Genomic DNA, 21,518 nt, shown 5'->3' with positions numbered 1-21,518 from the left:
CACCCAAAAACCTGATGGACAAATAACACATTCCTACAAAGCTGAAGAGAGCAGAAACTATGTACCATGCTTTTGAAGAGAGAAAATTTGCTATCTTGATATTCCCTTGTATGTGCAACAAATGAGGATGTAATTAAGATCTTATCATTGATAGCAAAGAGTAGAACATTTTTTTAAGAAAGTACAATCCAGACAAGAGGAGTGACAATTCTTATGATGCCAAGGGAACTAATTACTTTGTTCTGTTGTTAGTAATTTTAGGCAAGGGCCAAAGAACAAAAAAGATGAAAAATACTAGAATAAAATATGCCTTGTTTCACTTCCCTTATGCTTCCTCACAGGAGAGTAAAGGGAAACAGCAGATAATTTAATCTGAACAAGCAAAGGATCCCCAAGAAAATGCTGGGAAGGAAGTAACACTCAAGGACAGTTAGCATTCACTTATTACAAAGAAATAGAAAATGCAGGAATTATGTAAATGATGTGATACTGTCCCTCTCCCTACCTGCTCCTCCCAAAGCAAGATGACTACTACTGAGTGCTAAAAAGCCACTCACTGCAGCAAAAGGGATGCTCAGGAAAATACTGGGGGCACAGAGAGTCTCAGAAAGGATCCCATCCTCTTTTAGAAGCGGGGGAGCAACAAGAATTCCAGCATTCTTACACAGCTTTGGTGTCTTTCCAGTGAACTCCTCAGTGTCTCAACTGACACTGCACCTCTCACATGCTTCTTTTCCTCTCATTATTACTGTCAATTCCTGACAGTTGAAAACTGCCTCCCTTGTGAAGTTCCTTCGGTCTCTTACAGCCAGAGAGCTCCTCTAGCATGAAGCTGAAGCAGTGAAGGCAAGTAGTTTCCCCCTGGCCATCACATCAGACCTACACTGAGCTCCCCTCCACCTTGCCCATAGGAGCTTTCTCAGTGCAGGCACCTGCCTTCTGTGCATCATGCCACATTCCAGCACAATCATTTCATCCTGTGGCAGTTATTGCTACATCACAGATTTCCTAACTTGTGCCTTCTTGAGTTTTCCACCTCAGTTTCTTGCCATCTATTAGTGTTTTGTACTCAATGTTGAAAGTAACAAGACAGCAGCAACTGAACACCTTAAAATAAAAAAATAAAATTAAAAAAATAAAGTAGTTTTGCCAGCTAGGAAATCCTACAGCAGAAACTAAGGCAGTTCTAGAGTTAGACCCTGAAAGAGCACCAATTATAGAAGAGTGAAGATTTAAACCCTGCAGAGATTAAATTAGAAGGACACCTTTCAGGCAGCAGCTGATCCTTCACAAGGGCAGAGGATAACAAAATACACACACACTTGCCAAGAAAAGCACCTCTCAGTGTCACTGAGGTTCTGGCTGTCCTCTGGGGACAAGAAGCTGAGTGTGAGATAATCCCAGTACAAGCCCACCTTCCTTCAAAACCTGAGGGAGGAATATAATCCATTCGAATAGGCTGCAAGGGAAAGCCTAGGAAAGCATGGAACAGTTTGGGCATTCAGGGACAGCTCCAGGGGCACTGCAGGGCAGGACCTCCCACCTGCATCATGGATGCTGCAGAAGAAGTGTCTTGCTAATTATGCCTTGGGTAAGGAAAGCTAATACTGAACTAATAAATGAAGCATGCATGTTCCATTTACAAGTTTTAAATAAGTGAAAAAACCCACCACTTTTTACTTTCTTTCTTCTTCACACCTGTTTTCTCTTGTTTCTTTCTTTATGAACATGAGAGAAAGAACTGGGAAGATTTTTACTGTGGAAAGTAACACCCCTGACTATTTGAAATTTCTTATGTAAAAATAGCAGTTACTCTGAGGTAATGGCAGTAGGCTTGATTTCTGTAAGGAATTTAGTATTTTCTAACTGGATATACTTAACTAATATTTAGTAGTAAACACTAATAGGAAGGATATTTTTATCCAAAACCAGCTGATTTTAACATTCTTACAAGTGCTTTTTCCTGAAACAGAAAATACATACAGTACTTAACCTGAGAATCAAATTTCATTTTTATGCAGAACATCTGCATATAAGAAACAGTGGGGAAAACTGGCTTCTAATTGTAAAAAATATGCTAAAATGGCTGTCACTGATTAAAGACACTGAATATACTAAATTGCTTTTTTAATTAGGAAGAAAACATTTTATATTTTAATATAGCCACTTATGTCTAAAAATTTCCTTCCATCTCATCAAATAATACAAATCAGCCTTCTCTTTCATAAGACAGAATGTTCAAATAGGAGCTGCAATCACCTGAAAGCGAGAGGTTAAAAAAAAAGGTACTAACAGAAATAAAAATAATACACTGAATATTTTAACAACTGGACTAAAACTGTACAAAAGAAAAATTGCCAAAGATCCAGTCAAACCCGACAATATGAATAAACACCAACATGAACAAAACCTTGAAGTTTAACAGTCCAAGGCTACTTTGGAAGAGCAGATGTGCTGTGTAGAAGCAGGGCTCAAACAGCCACAAGGTGAAATCTGTGCTCTTTAATTAATTGCATTCTCCCATCACTTCAGTGAAATGAACTCCAGTTGCTCCTGGAATGGCAGTGCTTGTGTATTAATTAACACCTCAGCCATTTGCAAAGCTGCTGTGCCTGTGAGTTCCTGGGTTCTGTGAGGCACTGTCTGGGCTGTACTCTCAAAAACTGAAGCCAGTCACAGAATTATGAAGGAGCAATGACCAAGACTACCCTTCCTTCCCCAATGCACAGCTGAAGGAACAAGCAGCCCTCTCAGACAGTTCTGTTATGTTATGTTATGTTATCACCCAGGGATGAGCACAACCACCCCAGCAGGCCCACAGAAAGAGCAGCAGAAGCACCTCCCCTCTTGCTGAGCTTGGAACTAACCCTTGTTCCTCTGCAGTCTCAAACTGACCCAGTTCCAGAGTCCTGGAAAACAATGCATTCCACTCCTCCACTGAGACTGGGCAGGCTATTAATAGAGTGCAAGAGCACACTCTCAGATACTTTCCCAGCAGAAGCTGCACAGGAGAACAAGCGTGCCTCAGACTCCCGAGTTTCTTGGATCTGAGACTCTTCCCCTGCTTAAAACCCACACACCCAGAGGGCACACACCATGTCAACTCAGAAGTGAACACAAAACTCAGCTCTCAGCTGCTCTACCTGCCCCGTGTCCAAAGCTGCTTTGCAATTCCCCAAACAGAATATCACAAGCTCTCCCTGAACCGACAGCGAGCGCAGGGAGAAAGCATCTTCTGAGAACTGCTAAAATAGCCAGTGTCATCTTGACCTGACCAAAAGAGCTCAGTTCTTCAAGTCAACTCTATTTTCCACTGCAGAGAATCATGTTCTAGCTGAAGTACCAAAAAGATGGTGAAGTAGAATTAGGAATGTTAAATTAAGAATTTGCAGCTTTCAACTGCTTCATATTTAAGATGCCTACCCAACACACAGAAGAATTAAAACCTCTAGTCAGCAACTCTGTGGGCTTAATATCAAGTCAACTTGCACTTCCATTACAATTAACATTCCATATTTTCTATATTTCTAAGGCACTGAAGGCTATCCTTGCATGTATTTTAAGATCCACACTAAATATCTGAAATTTGAAAGCAGAGGCACGTAATTTCCAGTACTCAGCACAACTCACTATTTAACAAACACTTGTTAAGAAGTGAGATGAGAGAAAAATCCATCAGCCTGCAGACAAATAGAGCACCACACAAGTGTGCCAGTTCAGATCATTAATGACACCAGAGTTTAACATTCATTCATTACTCCTGACTAAAGGCTATTTAACAATCCTCTAGAAGAGGACAATGACAACACTGATGTGATCCTATGATGTGGCTTTATGGTCTTACTACTCTCACATGTTGCTATGGGCCATCTGTGGCAAAATACAGCACTGTATCATCATCAAAAACCAGCCTTTTTTGTTTCAACATAATTGTTTATATGCCCTTGACTCTAGAAAGAATGTTCATTGTTGAGCCTTAATACACAAACCAGAGCTGAGCTGTCTTCAAATTAATATTCTCCACCTCATTAATGGATATTTAGGTGGAGAAGAACTAAGGATATTTAGTCCCATCTCATGCCCTTTCAAGGTACACACTTAAATGACACTTAGCTTATACCCTGGTAAGCAGAGAGAGTTGGGGTTGCATTTATAATCCACAGAATCTCCCAATTTCCTTACACAGCAGAAGTTAATATCACTGCTATCAAGATTTTAGAATGACTTTAGTCTTATCAATAAGTCTACTTCTCAGAAGGAGTGTTTTGTAGCAGTTGGTAATCACATAGATTCACAGGTTTAAACACTAGCATGTCTGGAAATAGCTCAACTCAGGCCCACAGGGTCATCAGCAGATGGCCTCTGATGAGGACTTCAAAAAAAGTAGCAAACATCCCTATCCACAACTCATGACAGAAGAAATCAGAAGCATGAACATCTTGTTCCATGAAAATCAAGAAAATCCAGCAGACAGAGTTGACAACAGAATCACAATTTCCTGTCTTTGACATCGAAGTATTACTCTATCCTGCTGGATTTATTACTAGAAAAATAATGGTCATGGTTTGAATTGCTTAAATTTGCAGCAATGGCAAAGGCAAAACATTTCAGGATCCTATCAAGGCTTTGAACATGCATGGTTTCTTAGTATTATTTAAATTGTTGTGATTTGGTAAATGCAGCAATTGAAATATGATGAATTTTCCTACTAAGTTTCAGCTTACTCTTCCCTTCTGGTCTCAGGAAGCCACTAACAAGTAAAAAGCTGCTCCTTGGTGCCTTCTGTGCCATACACAAGGAGCTGCTTACTGAGAGGCAAAACCTTTACTCCAGTTAAGGAGCTCAGGGTACCCCTGACAGACCATCACATCTCATGTGGGCTCTGCCCCACGAAGTGAGCTACATTTGTACCTTCCTACTCAACAAACACTCAAATGTGCTTCATTTGTACCTTCCTATTCACAAACACTCAAATGTGCTTCATTTGTACCTTCCTATTCACAAACACTCAAATGTGCTTCATTTGTACCTTCCTATTCACAAACACTCAAATGTGCTTCATTTGTACCTTCCTATTTACAAACACTCAAATGTGCCTCATCTGGCTGCAGCTTTCCTTGCACGTCCTCAGGTCATAAAGAACAATGAAAGAAGTCTCAGACTTCTGCACGACAGAAAGGTCCACACAGACACAAAAAGACACAGAAATCAGTTTCCTGTGATATAGGGATGCATAAATAGCAGAAAATATGCGCAGTATGTTATTGCCCAATACTGAGCCATTCAGAGTACGTCCTTGGTATTCCACTCGACAGCAGCCAATCTGCAGATTATTCCTCTCTTAAATTTCTTGCACTTTCATTTCTTACAAAAATTTTGCTTTGACTGTACTGCAATAATTCAGTGAGAGTTACTAAAAGGTTTTTAATAATCATCACCTGAAAAAACCCAGAACATATAATTGCAAGAGCTCAAGCCACGTATTGATGCAATTTTGAGTTTACGTCAGAAATGACATGTCTTAGCATATCAACGCCAGCTGCTAGGAAGCTAAGGAAGGTTCAGGCAGCTATGAAAGAATGCAGCATGCAAACCCCTGACAAAGCTGTGTTAGAACACATCCCATTCACCCAAAGCAGAGGTTTCCATCCCAGCTTGCTTCTGTCATTTTGTAAACGCATCGTCAAGTGACAGCATCACAGTGGGCACACTGACATTCCTGTCAGGCCTGGAATTAAGACTCAGCTCATCTCTAAGTGCTTGCTCTGAAGGAAAATGCATGCTAGAAACCATCCCAGCCCTAGGATGAGAGATATTTCCATACTTACTGGTGCTACTATTTTGCCCGTCTGTCCGACCTGCAAGTCATTAGGAACAAAGCCAGCATCAACAGCTGCACGGGAAGCTCCAACTGGTTGAAAGAAAATATTTTCAATGTTTTCTTTTAAAATACTTGCAAGCCAAATTTATATCACCATAAAAGCCCACGTATTTTACTGAAGAGTCCCACACTCTAAGGGCACATATTTAAAAACTTCCCTCTTAAAAGCTCTTATGGTAATCCCGCTCTATACCACTAGCTAAAAACTTCCAAATACTAAGTGCTAATGCACTTCATAAGCAACAGGAAATCCCTACTCCCAGCACCAAAGGGCCATATATTTAAACCAAGGATTTCAATCTGGCATATTTCCATTATTTTTTTCTTGTTGCTTTGTGAAAAGAAGATTTTCCCATAAATGCCTTCCCAAAATGTTCCTTGAACAAGTCTGAATGCAACATATGTGCTATCTTGTATTGCTGTGAATCTCAAAAGTCAGGCATGGTAAAGAAAAATATCACAGTAAACTCAAAAATGCCATATGGACATTTAGTTAGCAAAAACACCACTTTAAAAACAAGCCAATCATGTGAATGCTAAAATTAATGGAATTAAAACATTAGAGTAAACAGTTTCTCCTTCTTTCCCAGCCTTTATAGAAAAAACTTCACTGAGACATTGTATATAGTTGATTTTCTCCTGTTAATACAAAAACCCAGTAAAAGGGCAGAGCCACTCGAACTACAACAATGTGAATGGAATTCTGTATAGAAGCACTAGAAAAGGATGTATGCAGAAAGTATCAGCTCTTCAAAATGAGCTATGACTACTTCACTTTTTCTTTGCAAGCTTCTGTTCTGGAGATTTGAGAAGCACAGGGAATATTACAGGTTAGTATTTTGCTTCATACACAGGCATTTAAGTATTATTGACAAAACTTTATCTATTACTAAACTAAGAGCATTTTAACCATTTCATAGAGACATGAAAATAAAAGACTTAAGATGAATTCTGGTTTTAATGTGACCAGTTTAAATATAATAAACAGGGTTAAAAAAAAGGAGGAAAACAAGTTTACCTGCAGCATGCAACTGATCCGCAAGTTCATACAACAACTTAAAATTTTCACCACTCTTCAAGCCCCTCCCTTAAAAGTTAAGAACAAAAGAAGATCAAGAAAGAAGAACACTTTTTTAAAGATTATTTTTGGCCTATGTAAACTTTCTGTATGAGTATTAGCATTTGCAAAGACTCAAAGATATGGCTGCACAGGGTATTTCTGGATACATTACTAACCAGTATTAATATTTGGAGATTTAGCTTTTTCCTTTGCCATTAATATTTCATATGTATAAACCAACACCACTCTGTCTTGTTTACTTCCTGCACACAGCGTCATCAAGGTCATTCTCCAAAACCAGGGAAACAGAATTTTTTTAACTAATTTGTGCTCCCTCTGCTGGTTTCAGGAACAAAACACTGTAGAGTGGGATTAGTAAGAAATCATTTTAGCTGTAGGCGTACAGTAAAAATCACAGTTCATCACTTGATATCTAAAGAGCAGAATACAATCAATACATGTTTTAAAATCATTAAGGCCATTACATAATAATGTTCAGACTGACTGAAATGATCATCAGTAATTTTGATACATAAAAAAACATGATAAATTTCCATCTAAAAAACAATTCATATTGCTAAAATTTTAAAGAGGTTCATCAAATATGAAAATGTTCTTACAAAGCCTCCCAGCATATGCTAAACTCATGTATTACCTCTTTACACAATATACATGTTGGGTGCTTCCCCAGTAGTTCCCATGGAATATTTGAGAATTGCATTATAATTTCTTTTTTTTTCTAATGTATCCCATTACAGACATGATTTACCAAGAGGTCCCATTAGTGCAGTGGAGCATCAGCCAGTTTCTCTGTGATCACTCACCCCCTGACACAACCACCTTGGCACTGGTGAGCTCTGGCCGGTCACTCTTCGTCAGCTTCTGCTCGATCCACTCCGAGATCCCCACGGGCGGCGGGGGCGTCACTGCATCCAGCACATCAGCAAACCCCACAAGGAAAAGGAGAAAGCATGTGTTTGAAAGCTGAAACCTGAGCTCAAGCTTGTGTTTGCAAGCTGAAACCTGAGCTCAAGCCCAACTCAGAGTTTATTCTAGAACCGGATTCTGCTGTGAGCTTTTGCAGTTGCTACTGGCACTGAGGAACGAGCCTCGTTCACCAGCTGTGTTCAGGGAACTACAGTACAAACTGAACCACGAGGAATTCTGAGGTGTTCTGGGAACTACAACACAAACTGCAGCACAAGGAATTCTGCTCTACAGGTGCCACACACTGATACCAACCCAGCACAAGTGTGAGCCTCACTATCACAGGCAGACAAGTCAATCAGGCAACACCAGCAGCATAACACACTCATTCAGGAACGTTTGACTTCTGCCACCCACAGACATTAGGAAATACAGGATGGTTCACACGCAGGGACTAAGCCACAAAACAAAAAGGCCCACAGTGAAAAACAGCAGAGGTCACCAAAATGGAACAAGTTACCCAGAGTAGTTGTTAAGTCTCCACCTGTGGACATTCTCAAAGCCTGACTGGACACAGTCCTGGGCAACCTGCTCCATGGGGCTGAACTAGATGATCTCGAGAGATCCCTTCCAACCTCAACTACTTTGTAATTCTTGACTGGATTTCTCAATTATCTGAGCTATACTGGCTTCATTAAATTGTAAATTGAACTGATATAGTTAAAACTGATCTAAAACTCTGTATTCTCAAATCAATTTAAACTGCCACTAATTTAGCTTGATGATGTAATGACCTATCTAAATTGCAATATGATTAAACCAAAACTTCTATTTTTGCTCCATCTTGTTTTGAAAACCAATCTGGTTATTCAAACAGCTGTAACCTGTCCTTCCTTAAAGTTTCAAGACTGCAGTGGCAGACGTTTAGGCAGCGAGTGGAACAAGCACGGATTTCAGCACAGATCATCTCCATTTCTGGTCAAAGAAAAGGAAGTAACTGTGCACATAATCTCTATCTTCTCTTATCAGACATCACTAAAAAGTGCAAGCACCTGTGATTAAAAATATAAAGCTAACATTATGACAATCAGTCTGCTTTGACAAATACTTCTACAAAACATCACCAGGGAGTGGGCAAAACTATTAAACAAATCAACAGCACCCCAGAAGAAATACTCACACTTTTCTACACTGGCATTGCCACCACTCGCTGATGCAGCCTCAAATGAAGTTCCCCGTACAGTAAACACTTTGACTGCTTCATCACACTGCACAGTGCAAATAATATTTCCTAAAAAAAGGGACATTCAAAATTTAAAGATTATCAGACATACTATGCTTTTAAAAAACCCCAAAAATTAATATCAAAACCACACTAGCAGTTGTACTAGAATATGCAACATCCACCAAGGTACTTCCCACAAATGCAGTTTTAGATGACTAAATCTTCGCACTTAATAAACAGAGATTAAAAATACTTTCATTGATGTTTTAGCCCCATGTTTCTAAAATATAAACACAAATCCTCTATTTTTAAAGGATACAAAGCATTCAAATCGTCTCTTATGAATGAGATTTTAAATTTCATGTGATGTTTTTTTTCAGGGATGAAAAAAAACAACTTTGAAAATGCCATTCTTACACAAAAAGAATGTCTATAATTCAAAGTAGATCTTTTATCCTGTTGCATGAATTCATCAGAACTGAAGACAATGAGGCCTCCCCCAAGTGTCTGTGGGACTGTGTTTCTCTCTATAATATAATACAATACTTCACACTGGAGGCTGCAGGGAATGCTAAAAGAAAAAATGCTGCAACATTCATAAACATTCAACTATTCACAAACAAAGTCATCTTGAAACTGTGAATTACTGGAAAGTAACTTAAAGTGCAGCACTAAACCACATTCCGGGACCATAACTCAAAATATAATACCCTGCTGGTACATGTGGTACAACTACAGTAAAATTAAGAAACACAAGCTAATGAGCTAATATCTAAAATAAAACACAGTGTCAGCCAAGCATTAGAGAAACAAGACTGAAAAAATAATTACAAATTAAGGTAATTAAATATTAGAAATAATTCATTCAATGTCTTCGTAATTAGAAAAAATAACCCTGTGGTATCTTAAATCAGAGCTAATGCTAGTCCAATTAAATAAAGCTGGACAATTAACCTGATGTCTTATGCTTTCCAGAACCTGATCAGAAGGGCATTAACAAACACAGTACATGCAAAGGATGGGATCAAATTCTGTTCCTTAAGGTGACACACATGGGTCTGACATGCTTCCACCAAAGCCCTTGGAATTACCTCCTTTCTCACACAGGGAGCATCATGTCCATCCCCAGGCTTCATTTTTTATGAATCACAGCAATTGAGATTGTAAAGGGAAAAAATTCCTATCATATTCCAAGGTTTTAACATTAGGATCATGTAGAAAAATTAGCACTACTGGATTCTTCACTGGACAAATAGCAGACAGCTTTTGTGATTACCCACCTGCATAGATAGTTCTCACAAAAGTGTCTGGGGACTTAATTTCAATAATGTCAGAAACAGGGGCAACATCAAGCTTGCCAGCCACTCTGGGAATAAGATTCTAGAAATTAAGAGATGAAAAATTAGCAAAGTAAGCTAACTAAAATGTACACAGTCAGTAAAAGAACACTGCTGACCCGATTTCATATAACGCTGTCTCTGAGACATATAGAACTAAGATTTTTGAAGAGCTACTCATGTAGCCTTAGCAGCCAAATAAAACCCCATTACTGTAATAACATTAGACATTTTATGAGACTTACTGTAAGTAAACCCGTAATTCAATATCTTAAATTAGGAGACTTATTTGCTTCAAATATTCTAAAACTGAATATAGATGCCACTTACTCAGAAAATTGACAGTTATGGATTGTTGAGCTCTTGGCACTTCAAAGGAAAAAAAATGGTGCTTTTGGAAGTTAGATGCCAGAAATTATAAGAAAAAAACCCTGCACTCTTCCCTCCAGAGCAAAAAAAAAAATTAAATTTAATATTAAAGTATATATTCTCTTGCTCCAAAACTTACTCTAGAAAATTACTTAGCACCTTTAGGAGTGGAAAGAAGGATGAAAAGAGCAGCAGAAATTTTGAAGAAATCAATGATAAGATGATTATTTGCTTTTTGTCTGCCTCCTAATCTGGTACAAGAAAAAAAGGCCCAGGTCTGAAATCTTCACTCACATGAAGCGCTCAAAAATGGCAGTGTAAGCTTTAAAGCAAAAGCCATTAACTCCTATGACACTGCAGTTAAAAAAAAAAAAAAAAAAAAAAAAAAATTTAAAACCTAAGGCTTAATTTCTCCTAGCAAAAACACAAGCATATGGATTGCTATTGATTGGAAGTGAAAGCAGGCAGATGGAAGGCCGATGTCTACTCGTCCTACAGCGGCAAGATTTCTGAAGGATCCTTTTCCTCTAATTTACTGCACCACAATGCTGCCCAGATTCTTCGTACTGAGCCTCTCCATGTACTTATAAACACATTAAAAAAAAAGAAGTTTTGAAAAATAAAAATTGTATTTTCATTACAAACCATCCTGGCCGGAACTTAGCTCTGCGTTATTTGTATATGTTTACAGACATTTTAATGCACATGACTTATATCCCAGATACAAATCTCACTCCAAAAAACAGTTTGCTTCTAATAGGTTTGCCCACTCTCATTTCAACATGCAAATAACAGATTTTTCATCCCAATTTGGTGTGCTTTTCCTTACAATTTTCCATGCTTTCAGATCACTTAATCTGGTTTGGCTTATTGCACATTTTGCCTTGTGTCCATAGGATTGGCTGGTTACCACAGATTATTTCTTCTACACTATTTTTTTCACATCAGCTCATAAAAGAACTCAAACATGAAACATGAAATCTAACTAATGACCTCTTCAGCAAACTACTGTAAAATAGTTTGCAAATGCAGAACTGTCCATGGCTGATCTCTCTCAGGCCTTTGATTCACACTCTTACATACATCAGTGTCTGTCTCTTTTCTACAAAAACTTTCTGATGCTCTTTGATCTACTCACCTTCCCAAAGGCAGATGCTCCGGCACAAATGTGGGTGTAATTGAATTTTTTATGAGTTTCCACAATCAAGGGAGTCAGCTCCTCTGAGAATAAAAATACATTGCTCAGAATTTACAACCATCTTATTTTCAATCACAAATACATGAATAAATTTCTTTTGTGAATAGGTAAAACAACTCTCACCTGCTAGAAATCCCTTGTACACATCATGCTGAGCCACGAGAACTTTTGCAACACCCTGCACTTTGCTGAGTTCTGATGCTACCTGTGATTACAAGTAAATTATTATTAGTTTGTGTTTTAACAGGCACCACAAACATGTAACAAGGGAGTCCCCACTGCTCACAGCCTATAAATTCATAAAACCAGAACCAAAAGTACATGAATTTCAAAATCACTGATTTGATTTGAACAGATCTGAACAGAATAAAATGCAGGTCTTCTGACCCACAGCACAGTTCCTTGTGGGATAATGAAAATGAATTTGTGAATCAGAAAACTACGGAGCAAATCAACCTCAGGAAAACTTGCCTCAACCTTGCCTCCTGCATGCAGGGCTCCACAGCAATCCCAGCATTTCTTACAGCAGCCAACAACAGTCACACTTGAGGATTATTGCTCAGTATTCCAATACAATCATCAAGAAACAAATCCTACTTTAAGTTCACTCAGTATCTACCATACAAACAAATACAAATGTACAATGCTGTTATGATTTTTGTCCAAATTCTAGGAGCAACCCTTTGTTTGCATCTGACTTTTTGCCCACTGTAGCAATGTGTATTTTCAATTTATATTTATGCATTTTTTTCGTTTGAATTGGCACAAGTGAAGTTTAAATGATAAAAGGGTTACTACAGATCAGAGAGAAGAGGACTGACAGCAAGGTCTGGAGACCACATGCATCGTTCAGGAACAGAGTAGTTTTACTGAGTTTGATGAGTATCAGTTTACCCTCAAAAATTAACAAAAGGAAATAAAGAAAAAATCCCTAGAAGCTGCTGCAGAATATCTGTTTGAGTCACTGGCTCTTAAAGAAAAATCTCTAAACCTTCATTTTTTATAAAATACTTTTCCCACCATAACACACAGACTCCATATATTTAGCATTGAAACAAACAAACAAAACATTCACAAACATTTTTCTCCTATGCAAGTGCATAGAATAAGGAAAATTAAAGACACACATGTCAGGCAATTATGCCTTTTTTTCTTTTTAATTTTCTTGATTTAGATAAATATTTGCTTCATCTCCACCTCAAACACCTACTGAGGTTTCTCCACCTATTTGTGAATAAGCTGCTCTAAGTATACCTTCTTCATGAGATACTACATGTTGCTTTCAAAATAACTGTGCATAAAAAGTATATAAATATTTGCCATAGCTTTTTGTACTTCTGCTGCTCACACAATACCAAGTTATGCTGGAATAAAAGTGCCACTAATGTACTAACTATATTGTCTCTCAAATTGGCACATCAAAATGACACTAAAAATGCACAGCTAATGTACAAGGAACTTTTTACATACGTGAGCTGTGTGATGAAGTCAAGAAGCGCTAATTTCAGAATTTCAGGTTGCAAACACTCTCTGCACAACTAGTGATTGGTTAGTAACAGCAACTTGCTCAAAAGCCCAATTTATCACTGTTGTTTCACTTCTGCTGGTTTCCATTTAAACAAGCAAAAGCTTCTTTCCAAATTCTTAGCACTGCAATGTTTGTCGTTTAAACTTTACAGAGCTATATCTTGTTTTAAAAGTTAATTGTCCTTTAGTCCCATAAAAATTTGCTTGCTCAAGCATGTAACAACCATTATTGATACCATCCCCTGTGAAATGAAATCTATATCCGTATTTTCTCTTTAGAAGAGAAGCAGTTCCAAGTGCAGGACTTTTCTGGCAGATTAGCAGCTCCTGGCACAGTTTCTCCTGACTACAGATTATTTTTCAGGCTGCCCGAGACGCTGCCAAGTGTTGTTTCACTGCATTCTTTATTTCATTGGTATGAAAATAGCATTTCCTACCTTGTCACAGCTGGTACCAGCCACCAGGCAGGAGACCTCCCCTCCCAAGCTCTTTGCTGCAGTGATGGTGTTGAGGGTGATGCCTGAGAGGGACTCATTGTCGTGCTCTGCCACCACCAAGGTGCTCTGCGACCTCCGCAGCACCGATGCCTGCAAAGCAAGGGAGAAACTTGCATTGAAATAAAAACCAGCGGGAAACTTGGCATTGAAATAAAAACCTGCTCCTCTGGGCATCCAAGGCTTCACAGAAATTCATCACTTGTACAAGTAAAACACTGCTAGGCTCATTCTAGATAATTTTTATTAAGTAAAGAGAATCCATAGGGTGATACAAAAAGGAAAAGACAAACCCGCTTGACTTCAGCTTGTCTGTAACATGCTGTGCTTAAACTGAAACTCCACAGGGAAATACTGAACAAAATTAAGAAAAACATTTTAACACATTACATTCAAGCTCAGTTGATCAACTTAACCAAGTGCCTTAAAGAGTGAGGATTAGACAAGGAAATAAACAGTTGCAAATAAATATTTACTTGGTTTTCTAGTGTGGTTCTCTGGCAGTGTTTTATTGTAAGTTTTAAACAAAATCCAGCTACAGAACCCACTTTTATATTTAGAGGCAAAATTTTATGCAGTGGCTGAATGAAAATTAAGCAGGAGCGGCTGACAGCCTGAAAACACACTAGGAGAAATCTTCACAGGCATCAGGTTCACTTTTCCCTCAAAACATTTGAGCACTTAGTCTACCACCACAATTTAACAGTCCTTAAATAACAGCTTTGACCAATTCACCATCCATACACAAACTTGAGCTTCTAAAGCAAAAATGAAAGAAACAAAAAAAGGCAAAAAACTGTCATAAAACCAAACCAAAATATTCTAAATTCTGGGATCTTCCTCTCTAATATTCAGGTGTATGTGTGAAAAGCGTTATTCCTCCAAGACTAATACTAGAGTAGGGAAAACATTTTGGATAGGAACAGGCAAATTGTCCCTCAAGTGTTTGTTTACCCTGCAGAAAGCCCAACTGAAGACTTGAGCGATGATCAGTGTAGGATGGAACACATGCAAAATCAAGTAAATTCATTAATATAACCAAGGAACAAATACTAACACAACGTTCAAGACACACAGACAAACACTACTTTTTTAAATTTACATTCCAACCCCATCTCCCCTCATGCCAAACCTGCACTTGCCTACAACTTCAAATAGAAAAAGCTTCAGAAAATATGAGAAGCTAAAATTTGCATCTGGACTTCAACCCCACAAAGCCTACCAACATACTGAATTTCAAACACAGAAATCAAATCCCAAGGACTTCCCTGAAGCTAATCACAGTGCACAAATAAAAAAATACAAAGATAAGTTTTTGCAGAATCAGGATCATAATTTCTTCTTTTGATTAAAACAATAAGGATTCTTGTAGAAGTGCTCTGCATTTAATCTCTTATGCTTAAGGTTAAGCATAATGCTTATGCTTGCTGTCATTAAATATTCTAAGCTCCTTTGAAACCAATTGCCAGTAACAAAATATTTACTGCCACTATAGATCAGATGCTGTATTTTTGATTATGTTTCACACAGCATCTGCAATAAAAGTTATGAAATTTTAGTCACCATTTGAAGAATAAATCTATGCCTTTGTGGCAAAAAGCCCACTCTCCAATGATTTACAGTTGTGTCATGGGGTAAAATGGACCATACTCCTGGAAAAAATCCTCAAGTTTTCAAATTTCCAAATGGAGACACATGCATTTTAAACACACACTTATTTCTGCCTATATTATCATTTTTTCCCTAATAAGCACTGCATCAGCACCATCATTCTGTCAAACCATTCTAGAATAAACTAAGAAATAATTGGTTTTTAACCAAAAATAATATGAGCAATAGAAGTTGCTTAAGCAGGCTATTACAGCATTAATCAGGTATTCTTTCTAAACCAATAATCCCACATTTTATATTTGTAGGAATATACACAATATGCACACCAGAAGGTCACTTCTTGGATGACATTTCTGAACATAAAGACAAGACCATATTCAAAATAAAGTCACATTATATATTATGGGTAAAAATCTAGATGACAAATGAGATTTCTATGTGAGTCTGAATTTTATATACTAGGACACATTAAATAATTTTTTCTATAAACAAAACCAAACCAAACTGACTTTTGTTTGTTATAATAAAGAATCTGCAGTAAGACCAGAGGGTAATTCACCCAGTCATATGGTCCTGAAAACTAAGAAGCTGCAATGAAATGAGTCAATGATAGGACAAGTGGTTATTTTGATGAAGTTACTGTCCAGCTGCACGTGTGGGAGAACAGCCCATCACTTCACTGACATCACTGGTACTCTTGGGCAGGATGCCTACTTAGGAAGCCTAAATAAAATAGGAAGGTAGAGAATAAACCTAACCAGCTGGCAGCAAGGAGAGAAAGCACAAGAAATAAGACACACAGGTGATCTGCTCTCCACACAAAGCCACTGCAAACTCAGCATCTCTTGGTCTGCCAGCCCACACACAGGCCACCTGAACAGCACACATGCCCAGCGCCTCTTACATACAGATTTGCTGCTTGTATGCTAAAAAACCAGCTGCATCAAGAGCTGGAAAGCCCAGAGGGAAGTGTGGTAAATCTGTGCTTGCTGCTTGGTGAGATGGGTGTGCAGCAGCCATGGCCTCTGCCGGCAGCCTGCTCCAAGGACACTCATTAACACCGGGATTAGGAAAGCAGCTCCAACTAAAACATGCGGCAGGCACAGCAACACAAGATGAGTCAGCCAAAAAGTTGTTTCAAGAAATGCCAGAGATGCAGCAGGTGAATTCTACATGGCCCCAAGCTCCAAATATGCATCAATAAGACACAGGGTGCTAGAAACTTCTTGGAGGAAAATGAAGGTTGGCTCTCTTTAGGAGAGCCACTGGAAGTTACAGGAACAAAACCAAAACAGACATTCACAAGGCAGAGCACCAAACAACTGGACCTCAAAGGTGTCTCTAGAGCTGATTTTCTTAGCTGTAAAAGCAAACTGGCCAGAACCTAAAATTTTAAAACTGCTTATTAGGAATTCTGGATCTCACAGAGAACCATTAACACAGGGCAAACTTCCCAAGAAAGAACTCCAGAAACTAGGAACTGGGGTATTGCTAAAGATAAAGGCCACATTCCTAAAACACAAAGCAATGCCTAATTCTAGTAAGACGCAATCTTGTAGCTGTAAAACTTTAACTAAATAAATCTGGAAAACTCAGAGAGAGAAGGAAACTCAAGTATATACTTCTAGAACCTCTCTAAAGACCTGGCTACAAAAGAGGTCTAAAAGACAGCTCTGTAACTCCAGGAAACACTAAAGGCATCTGAATTAAAAAGGAGCTATAACTGCAGCAAAGAACAACGATAAAAAAATAAAACCACTTTGCAAAAAGGATTTGGCAATCATAATAAAGATTTAATATTACAAAGGGATTGAAGCAGCTAGAGAAAGATGAAATACCCAATCAACTTTTCCAAATACACCCCTTGCAAACCAATACTAAAAATCAACAAAGCTATTTTGAAATACAACACTGTATTTCAACACAGGAAGTCCCTAAATCGCTTATTCCCACCTCTGCACCAAGTTTTTGTGCACTTGCAGTCTCATTCCTCCTCAGCACTCCCATCTTTAAGTTGCACAAAAATTCAACTTTCCTTCCTGCTCATACTTCACAGGTTTCTCTCATCTTTTTCTCTAAACTCCACTCACACTTGAGCTGTGTCAGCAGAGTTAAACTTTGCACTTTAGAAAAGTAAACAAAAACAAACGGTGAGTTTGTTTCACTTCTGTCACAGACTACATTGTTACACATACACTGAAGATACACACAATGTTTTACTGGCTTACTAGTTTAGATGCGTATGGCTGAAAACCAAGCAGCTGAACTCACAAGTCCAGGCCACAGAACCGAACTGTGCAGTGAGCATGTGAGTAAAGTACTATTTACATAGCACTACCATATGATTCAGAGATCAATGAGACCTTTGCTCTACAAAGCCTGCAGCCTAACAACAACTGAGACGTGCCCATGATTACAACAGTAAGAATTTTCTGATTAATTCAATCCTGTCTGACCTCTCTACCTTTGCTCATCTTTTAAGAGATTTTTATCACCTGAAGCCATTTAATATATGCATAATTACTATTTTCAAGCTGTACTGAACTGTAGTACGTGTAAAAGCCTTGAAGAGCTCAAAAAGAGACTTGCAAGACTTAAAGTTGTTTACAAGGGCTATTTATACACAGTTCTAGTGGAGGGGGTATCTCCTAGTGCACAGTAAGAGATTGAACAGATATTCAGGGACATCTCATCAATCATCTACCCCAATTAACCTTGAGTTCACCTAGACCTTGGTAACACAGCCACGATGACACACCAAGCAGCAAATGGCCTTCAACAGCCCAGCACTCCTCCCAGCTGAGCAATATGAAGGTCGAACCGGAGAAGCAACAGGTGCTTTGCATTAGCTTCATGCACAAGTTGTGACAATTAAGGCAATCACATTTCTGCACAGGTGTGACTGAAAAACGGTGGATTAACTGCAATACTGCAGAAAGCCTCTCACTGAGCCACTAATATTCTTCTAGTATTCTTAATAGTTTACAGTAACAAACTTTAGAAGTCTTGTCCACCTGTTGCTCAGCTTGTCCTGCTCAAGGGTGGATGCGAGCGAGCATTGCCAGAAGTTCAGGTTTTCCCTGACACCAACGTTAGCTTTCCACACCGGACAGCAGTCCGCAACTCCTGCCTGCCGGGACCGCTGGAAGGCCTTGTGAAACACCCTGTGTCCACTCGGAAACTTTATTTTTAACAGACGGAGTGGGAGGGGAGTCCAGCCGAGAAGTCCGAGCCCGGCGGCGCGGGGCGCCCGCTTCTCAGAGACCCCCCTCGACCACCGCTGCCGGGCGGGAGGAGCACGGCCCGCGCCCCGCCCCGCGCCCCCTTCGCCCCACAGGGCAGGGCCCGCCCGGCCGGGGCGGCGGGAAGGCCCCGCTCGGTGCTCGGTGCGCGGCCCGGGGCTCGCCCCGCACTCACCGCCCGCCGCAGCCGCTGCGCCGCCACCGCCCGCAACATGGTTCCGCCGGCCCGCACCGCGCCGCTCTCGCGAGAGCCGGGCCGGCCCCGCCCTGCCGCCCCATTGGACCGAGCGCCGGCCCAATGCGCGGCAGCGGCGGCGCGGGCGGAACGGAGCGGAGAGCGCGGAGCGGAGCGCGCTGAGCCCCGCACGGCCGGCGCTGCCCGGCTGTCCTGCCCTGCCCCGCTCCGCCCGGCAGCGCCCGGCCGTCTCTCCGAGCCACCCGCTGACATCCGCACTGCCGACTGCGTTCCCTCGCACTAATGGCTGTGTCCCCAGCACCGCCCGCTGTCCCCCCCGCACAGCCGGCTGGCCCCTGCACCGCTCCCCGGTACAGCCGGCTCTGTCCCGCGGCCCGGCTGGCTGTATCCGCCCGCCCCGCACGGTCCGGGCCGTACCGGAGGGCAAGAGCGAAGTTGCCGCTGCCGTAGGGGGCCAGTCCCACTCCCGCGGAGCACCTCGAGGGGACCGGAGCCCTTCCAGCCCAAACTGACCTGGTACCAGCGCCGGCCTCCTCCGGCCGCCTTTGCGCGGTTCTCCGCACTGCTTCCGCAAAGGGTTACAGCCTTGAAAGAGAAGAAAACATCAGAGAGCAGAGTTATTCCTTCAAATGCCGGTGCTCCTTGCCAGATCCTATCCTAAGCCAATGAAATGTGCCTTGCGAAGAAAAAGGAGAAGTCTTATTTAATTTACGGCTGTGGAGCCAACAGCAGCCGGGGAGACTCCGGTCCCCGCCTGTGGCTGCCCGTGCGCTGCCAGATCCCCGCGGCCGCGCTCACCGCACCGCGGGCGCAGCAAAGGCAGGAGGGATAATGTAGGGATGCTCGAAGGGCCAAATGTCACCGTGCTTCCCAAATGTCGCGCCCCACCCGCTGTCCAAACCACACCTAAACTTCAAAAACCAGTCAGGTACCGCGAGCCCTGGATGGCACCCTCTCACCACGACAGATTTCTGGCTGCCTCACCCACAGCCCTGTGCTTGGCCCCAAGCAACATTAGGCAATAGCTCATGAGCTCTGAATAATTTATAGATCTATTTTATTATTATTCTGATTTCCCAGAACCAAGGCAAGACATCTTGTGCCTGCCCCTTACATGGCAGCGGGATGCTCCAGGGACCAGACTGAGACGCTGTTTTTCCATACGTCTGTATTTTTCTGGGTGGTAAGGAGAAGGATTTAAAAATCAATGAAGCAAAATGTTTCAGGCCAAATTCACTGTGCTGTACACTATGGCTCTCTGAAAACCTGATGTCCTGGAGAAGCTGGCAGGAGCTGCTACACTGGAGCAACTGGTCCTGCCAGCCCAGGAGCCCCAAGCACACATGGATTTGGGATGCTCCAGGATGGAATTCCTATCCCAGAAATCACAAGATAGCGAGCCACTAATGCAGTTTCTTCCTTCCCATCCTGAAGTGGTTTAGAGTGTAAAAGAACCCCAAACATCCCCCCCCGCCCCCAGCAATTATGGCCATTGGATTGCTCCTCCAAGAATCAGCAGTGATCTTCAGCACGTCAGTGATTCGTTCTGCATTGCTGGGTTGCTGCATAATAAGGCAGAAGGCAGACTGATCAAAAAGGCTCTTCGACTTTGCCACAGTCTTGGCACAGGATCACCTTTTAAATTTATTCTGCCATGTGATTTTCGCATCAGATGGCAAAAAGTGCTGCTTTACAGCAAATGCTAACCAGGTCCAGCAACTCAAGCATCTAAATGGACAATTTACTTCGTCTCAAATGCCTCTAGAATAGAAGAAAAGCAGCTGTCCTGCACATTACAGCTCCCTGGCCCCAGAGCAGAACCTTAACTCCTCAAGCCCCAAAGGAGGGCTGTGAAGGGAAAAGCTAAAGGAGGTGGCAAACCTCCTTCAGGGCCTGTGCCTGATCATATGGATTAAAATAGCTCCAGGGCTGCTCTGACTTCTGCCTGGTCTGGCTCCACCCTTCAGCCTCCAAAAAAGGAAGAAAACAAAATGGGTGTTTGGAGCTGCCTGTGCATCGTCTGGTCTGTGCAAATGACCAAGTGAAAAAAACCAAATTGTTTATACGAGGATGAGGGGGAAAATGGTTTTGCAGAAGCCACAGTACCCTGGGAGGGGTTTAAAAAGAGGATTAATATTTGCTGTGGCTCTTTATCACCAGTTTGAACGATGGTTAAGGTGCCATGTAACTCTTCAGAGATGTGAAGTTTTATACAGTATAGAAATCCCTACCTGCACCCTAGGTAATCCAACAAATGCAACAGCAAAGGCAAAATAAGAACATCCTAGGCATCTTTAATTTGTCCATTATGTCTTTTTAATTGGGGTGTTTTACTCATTAAAAGCATGGCATGTAATTTTATAATCCTATTTTAGGCTCCAAAACTAAGCTTCCAACCTGCCCATCTCATGTGGACGAAATCTTTACAACAAACATACCTAAAAACCTGAA

The 21,518-nt window shown here is 40.8% G+C and overlaps 1 protein-coding gene across 1 annotated transcript in view; it reads right to left on the bottom strand.

Annotated features, from left to right (window-relative positions):
• ETFA (electron transfer flavoprotein subunit alpha) overlaps positions 1-19,099 on the bottom strand; it is a 30,099-nt gene extending 11,000 nt beyond the window's left edge. The window contains exons 1-9 of the mRNA XM_030954897.1: positions 19,047-19,099; positions 13,962-14,111; positions 12,121-12,202; positions 11,938-12,020; positions 10,374-10,473; positions 9,049-9,159; positions 7,766-7,867; positions 6,900-6,968; positions 5,829-5,911 (exon numbers count right to left, since the gene is read on the bottom strand). Coding sequence (XP_030810757.1) covers positions 5,829-5,911; positions 6,900-6,968; positions 7,766-7,867; positions 9,049-9,159; positions 10,374-10,473; positions 11,938-12,020; positions 12,121-12,202; positions 13,962-14,111; positions 19,047-19,085 — 819 coding nt within the window. The 5' untranslated portion in view covers positions 19,086-19,099. The remainder of the gene's footprint in view (positions 1-5,828; positions 5,912-6,899; positions 6,969-7,765; positions 7,868-9,048; positions 9,160-10,373; positions 10,474-11,937; positions 12,021-12,120; positions 12,203-13,961; positions 14,112-19,046) is intronic.
• Positions 19,100-21,518: the final 2,419 nt, after the last annotated feature.

Source organism: Camarhynchus parvulus, chromosome 10, assembly GCF_901933205.1.
Source record: "Camarhynchus parvulus chromosome 10, STF_HiC, whole genome shotgun sequence".
Classification (NCBI taxonomy): Eukaryota; Metazoa; Chordata; class Aves; order Passeriformes; family Thraupidae; genus Camarhynchus; species Camarhynchus parvulus.
Note: the sequence above shows the minus strand (reverse complement) of the source record. Positions and strands in the feature narration are given on the sequence as shown.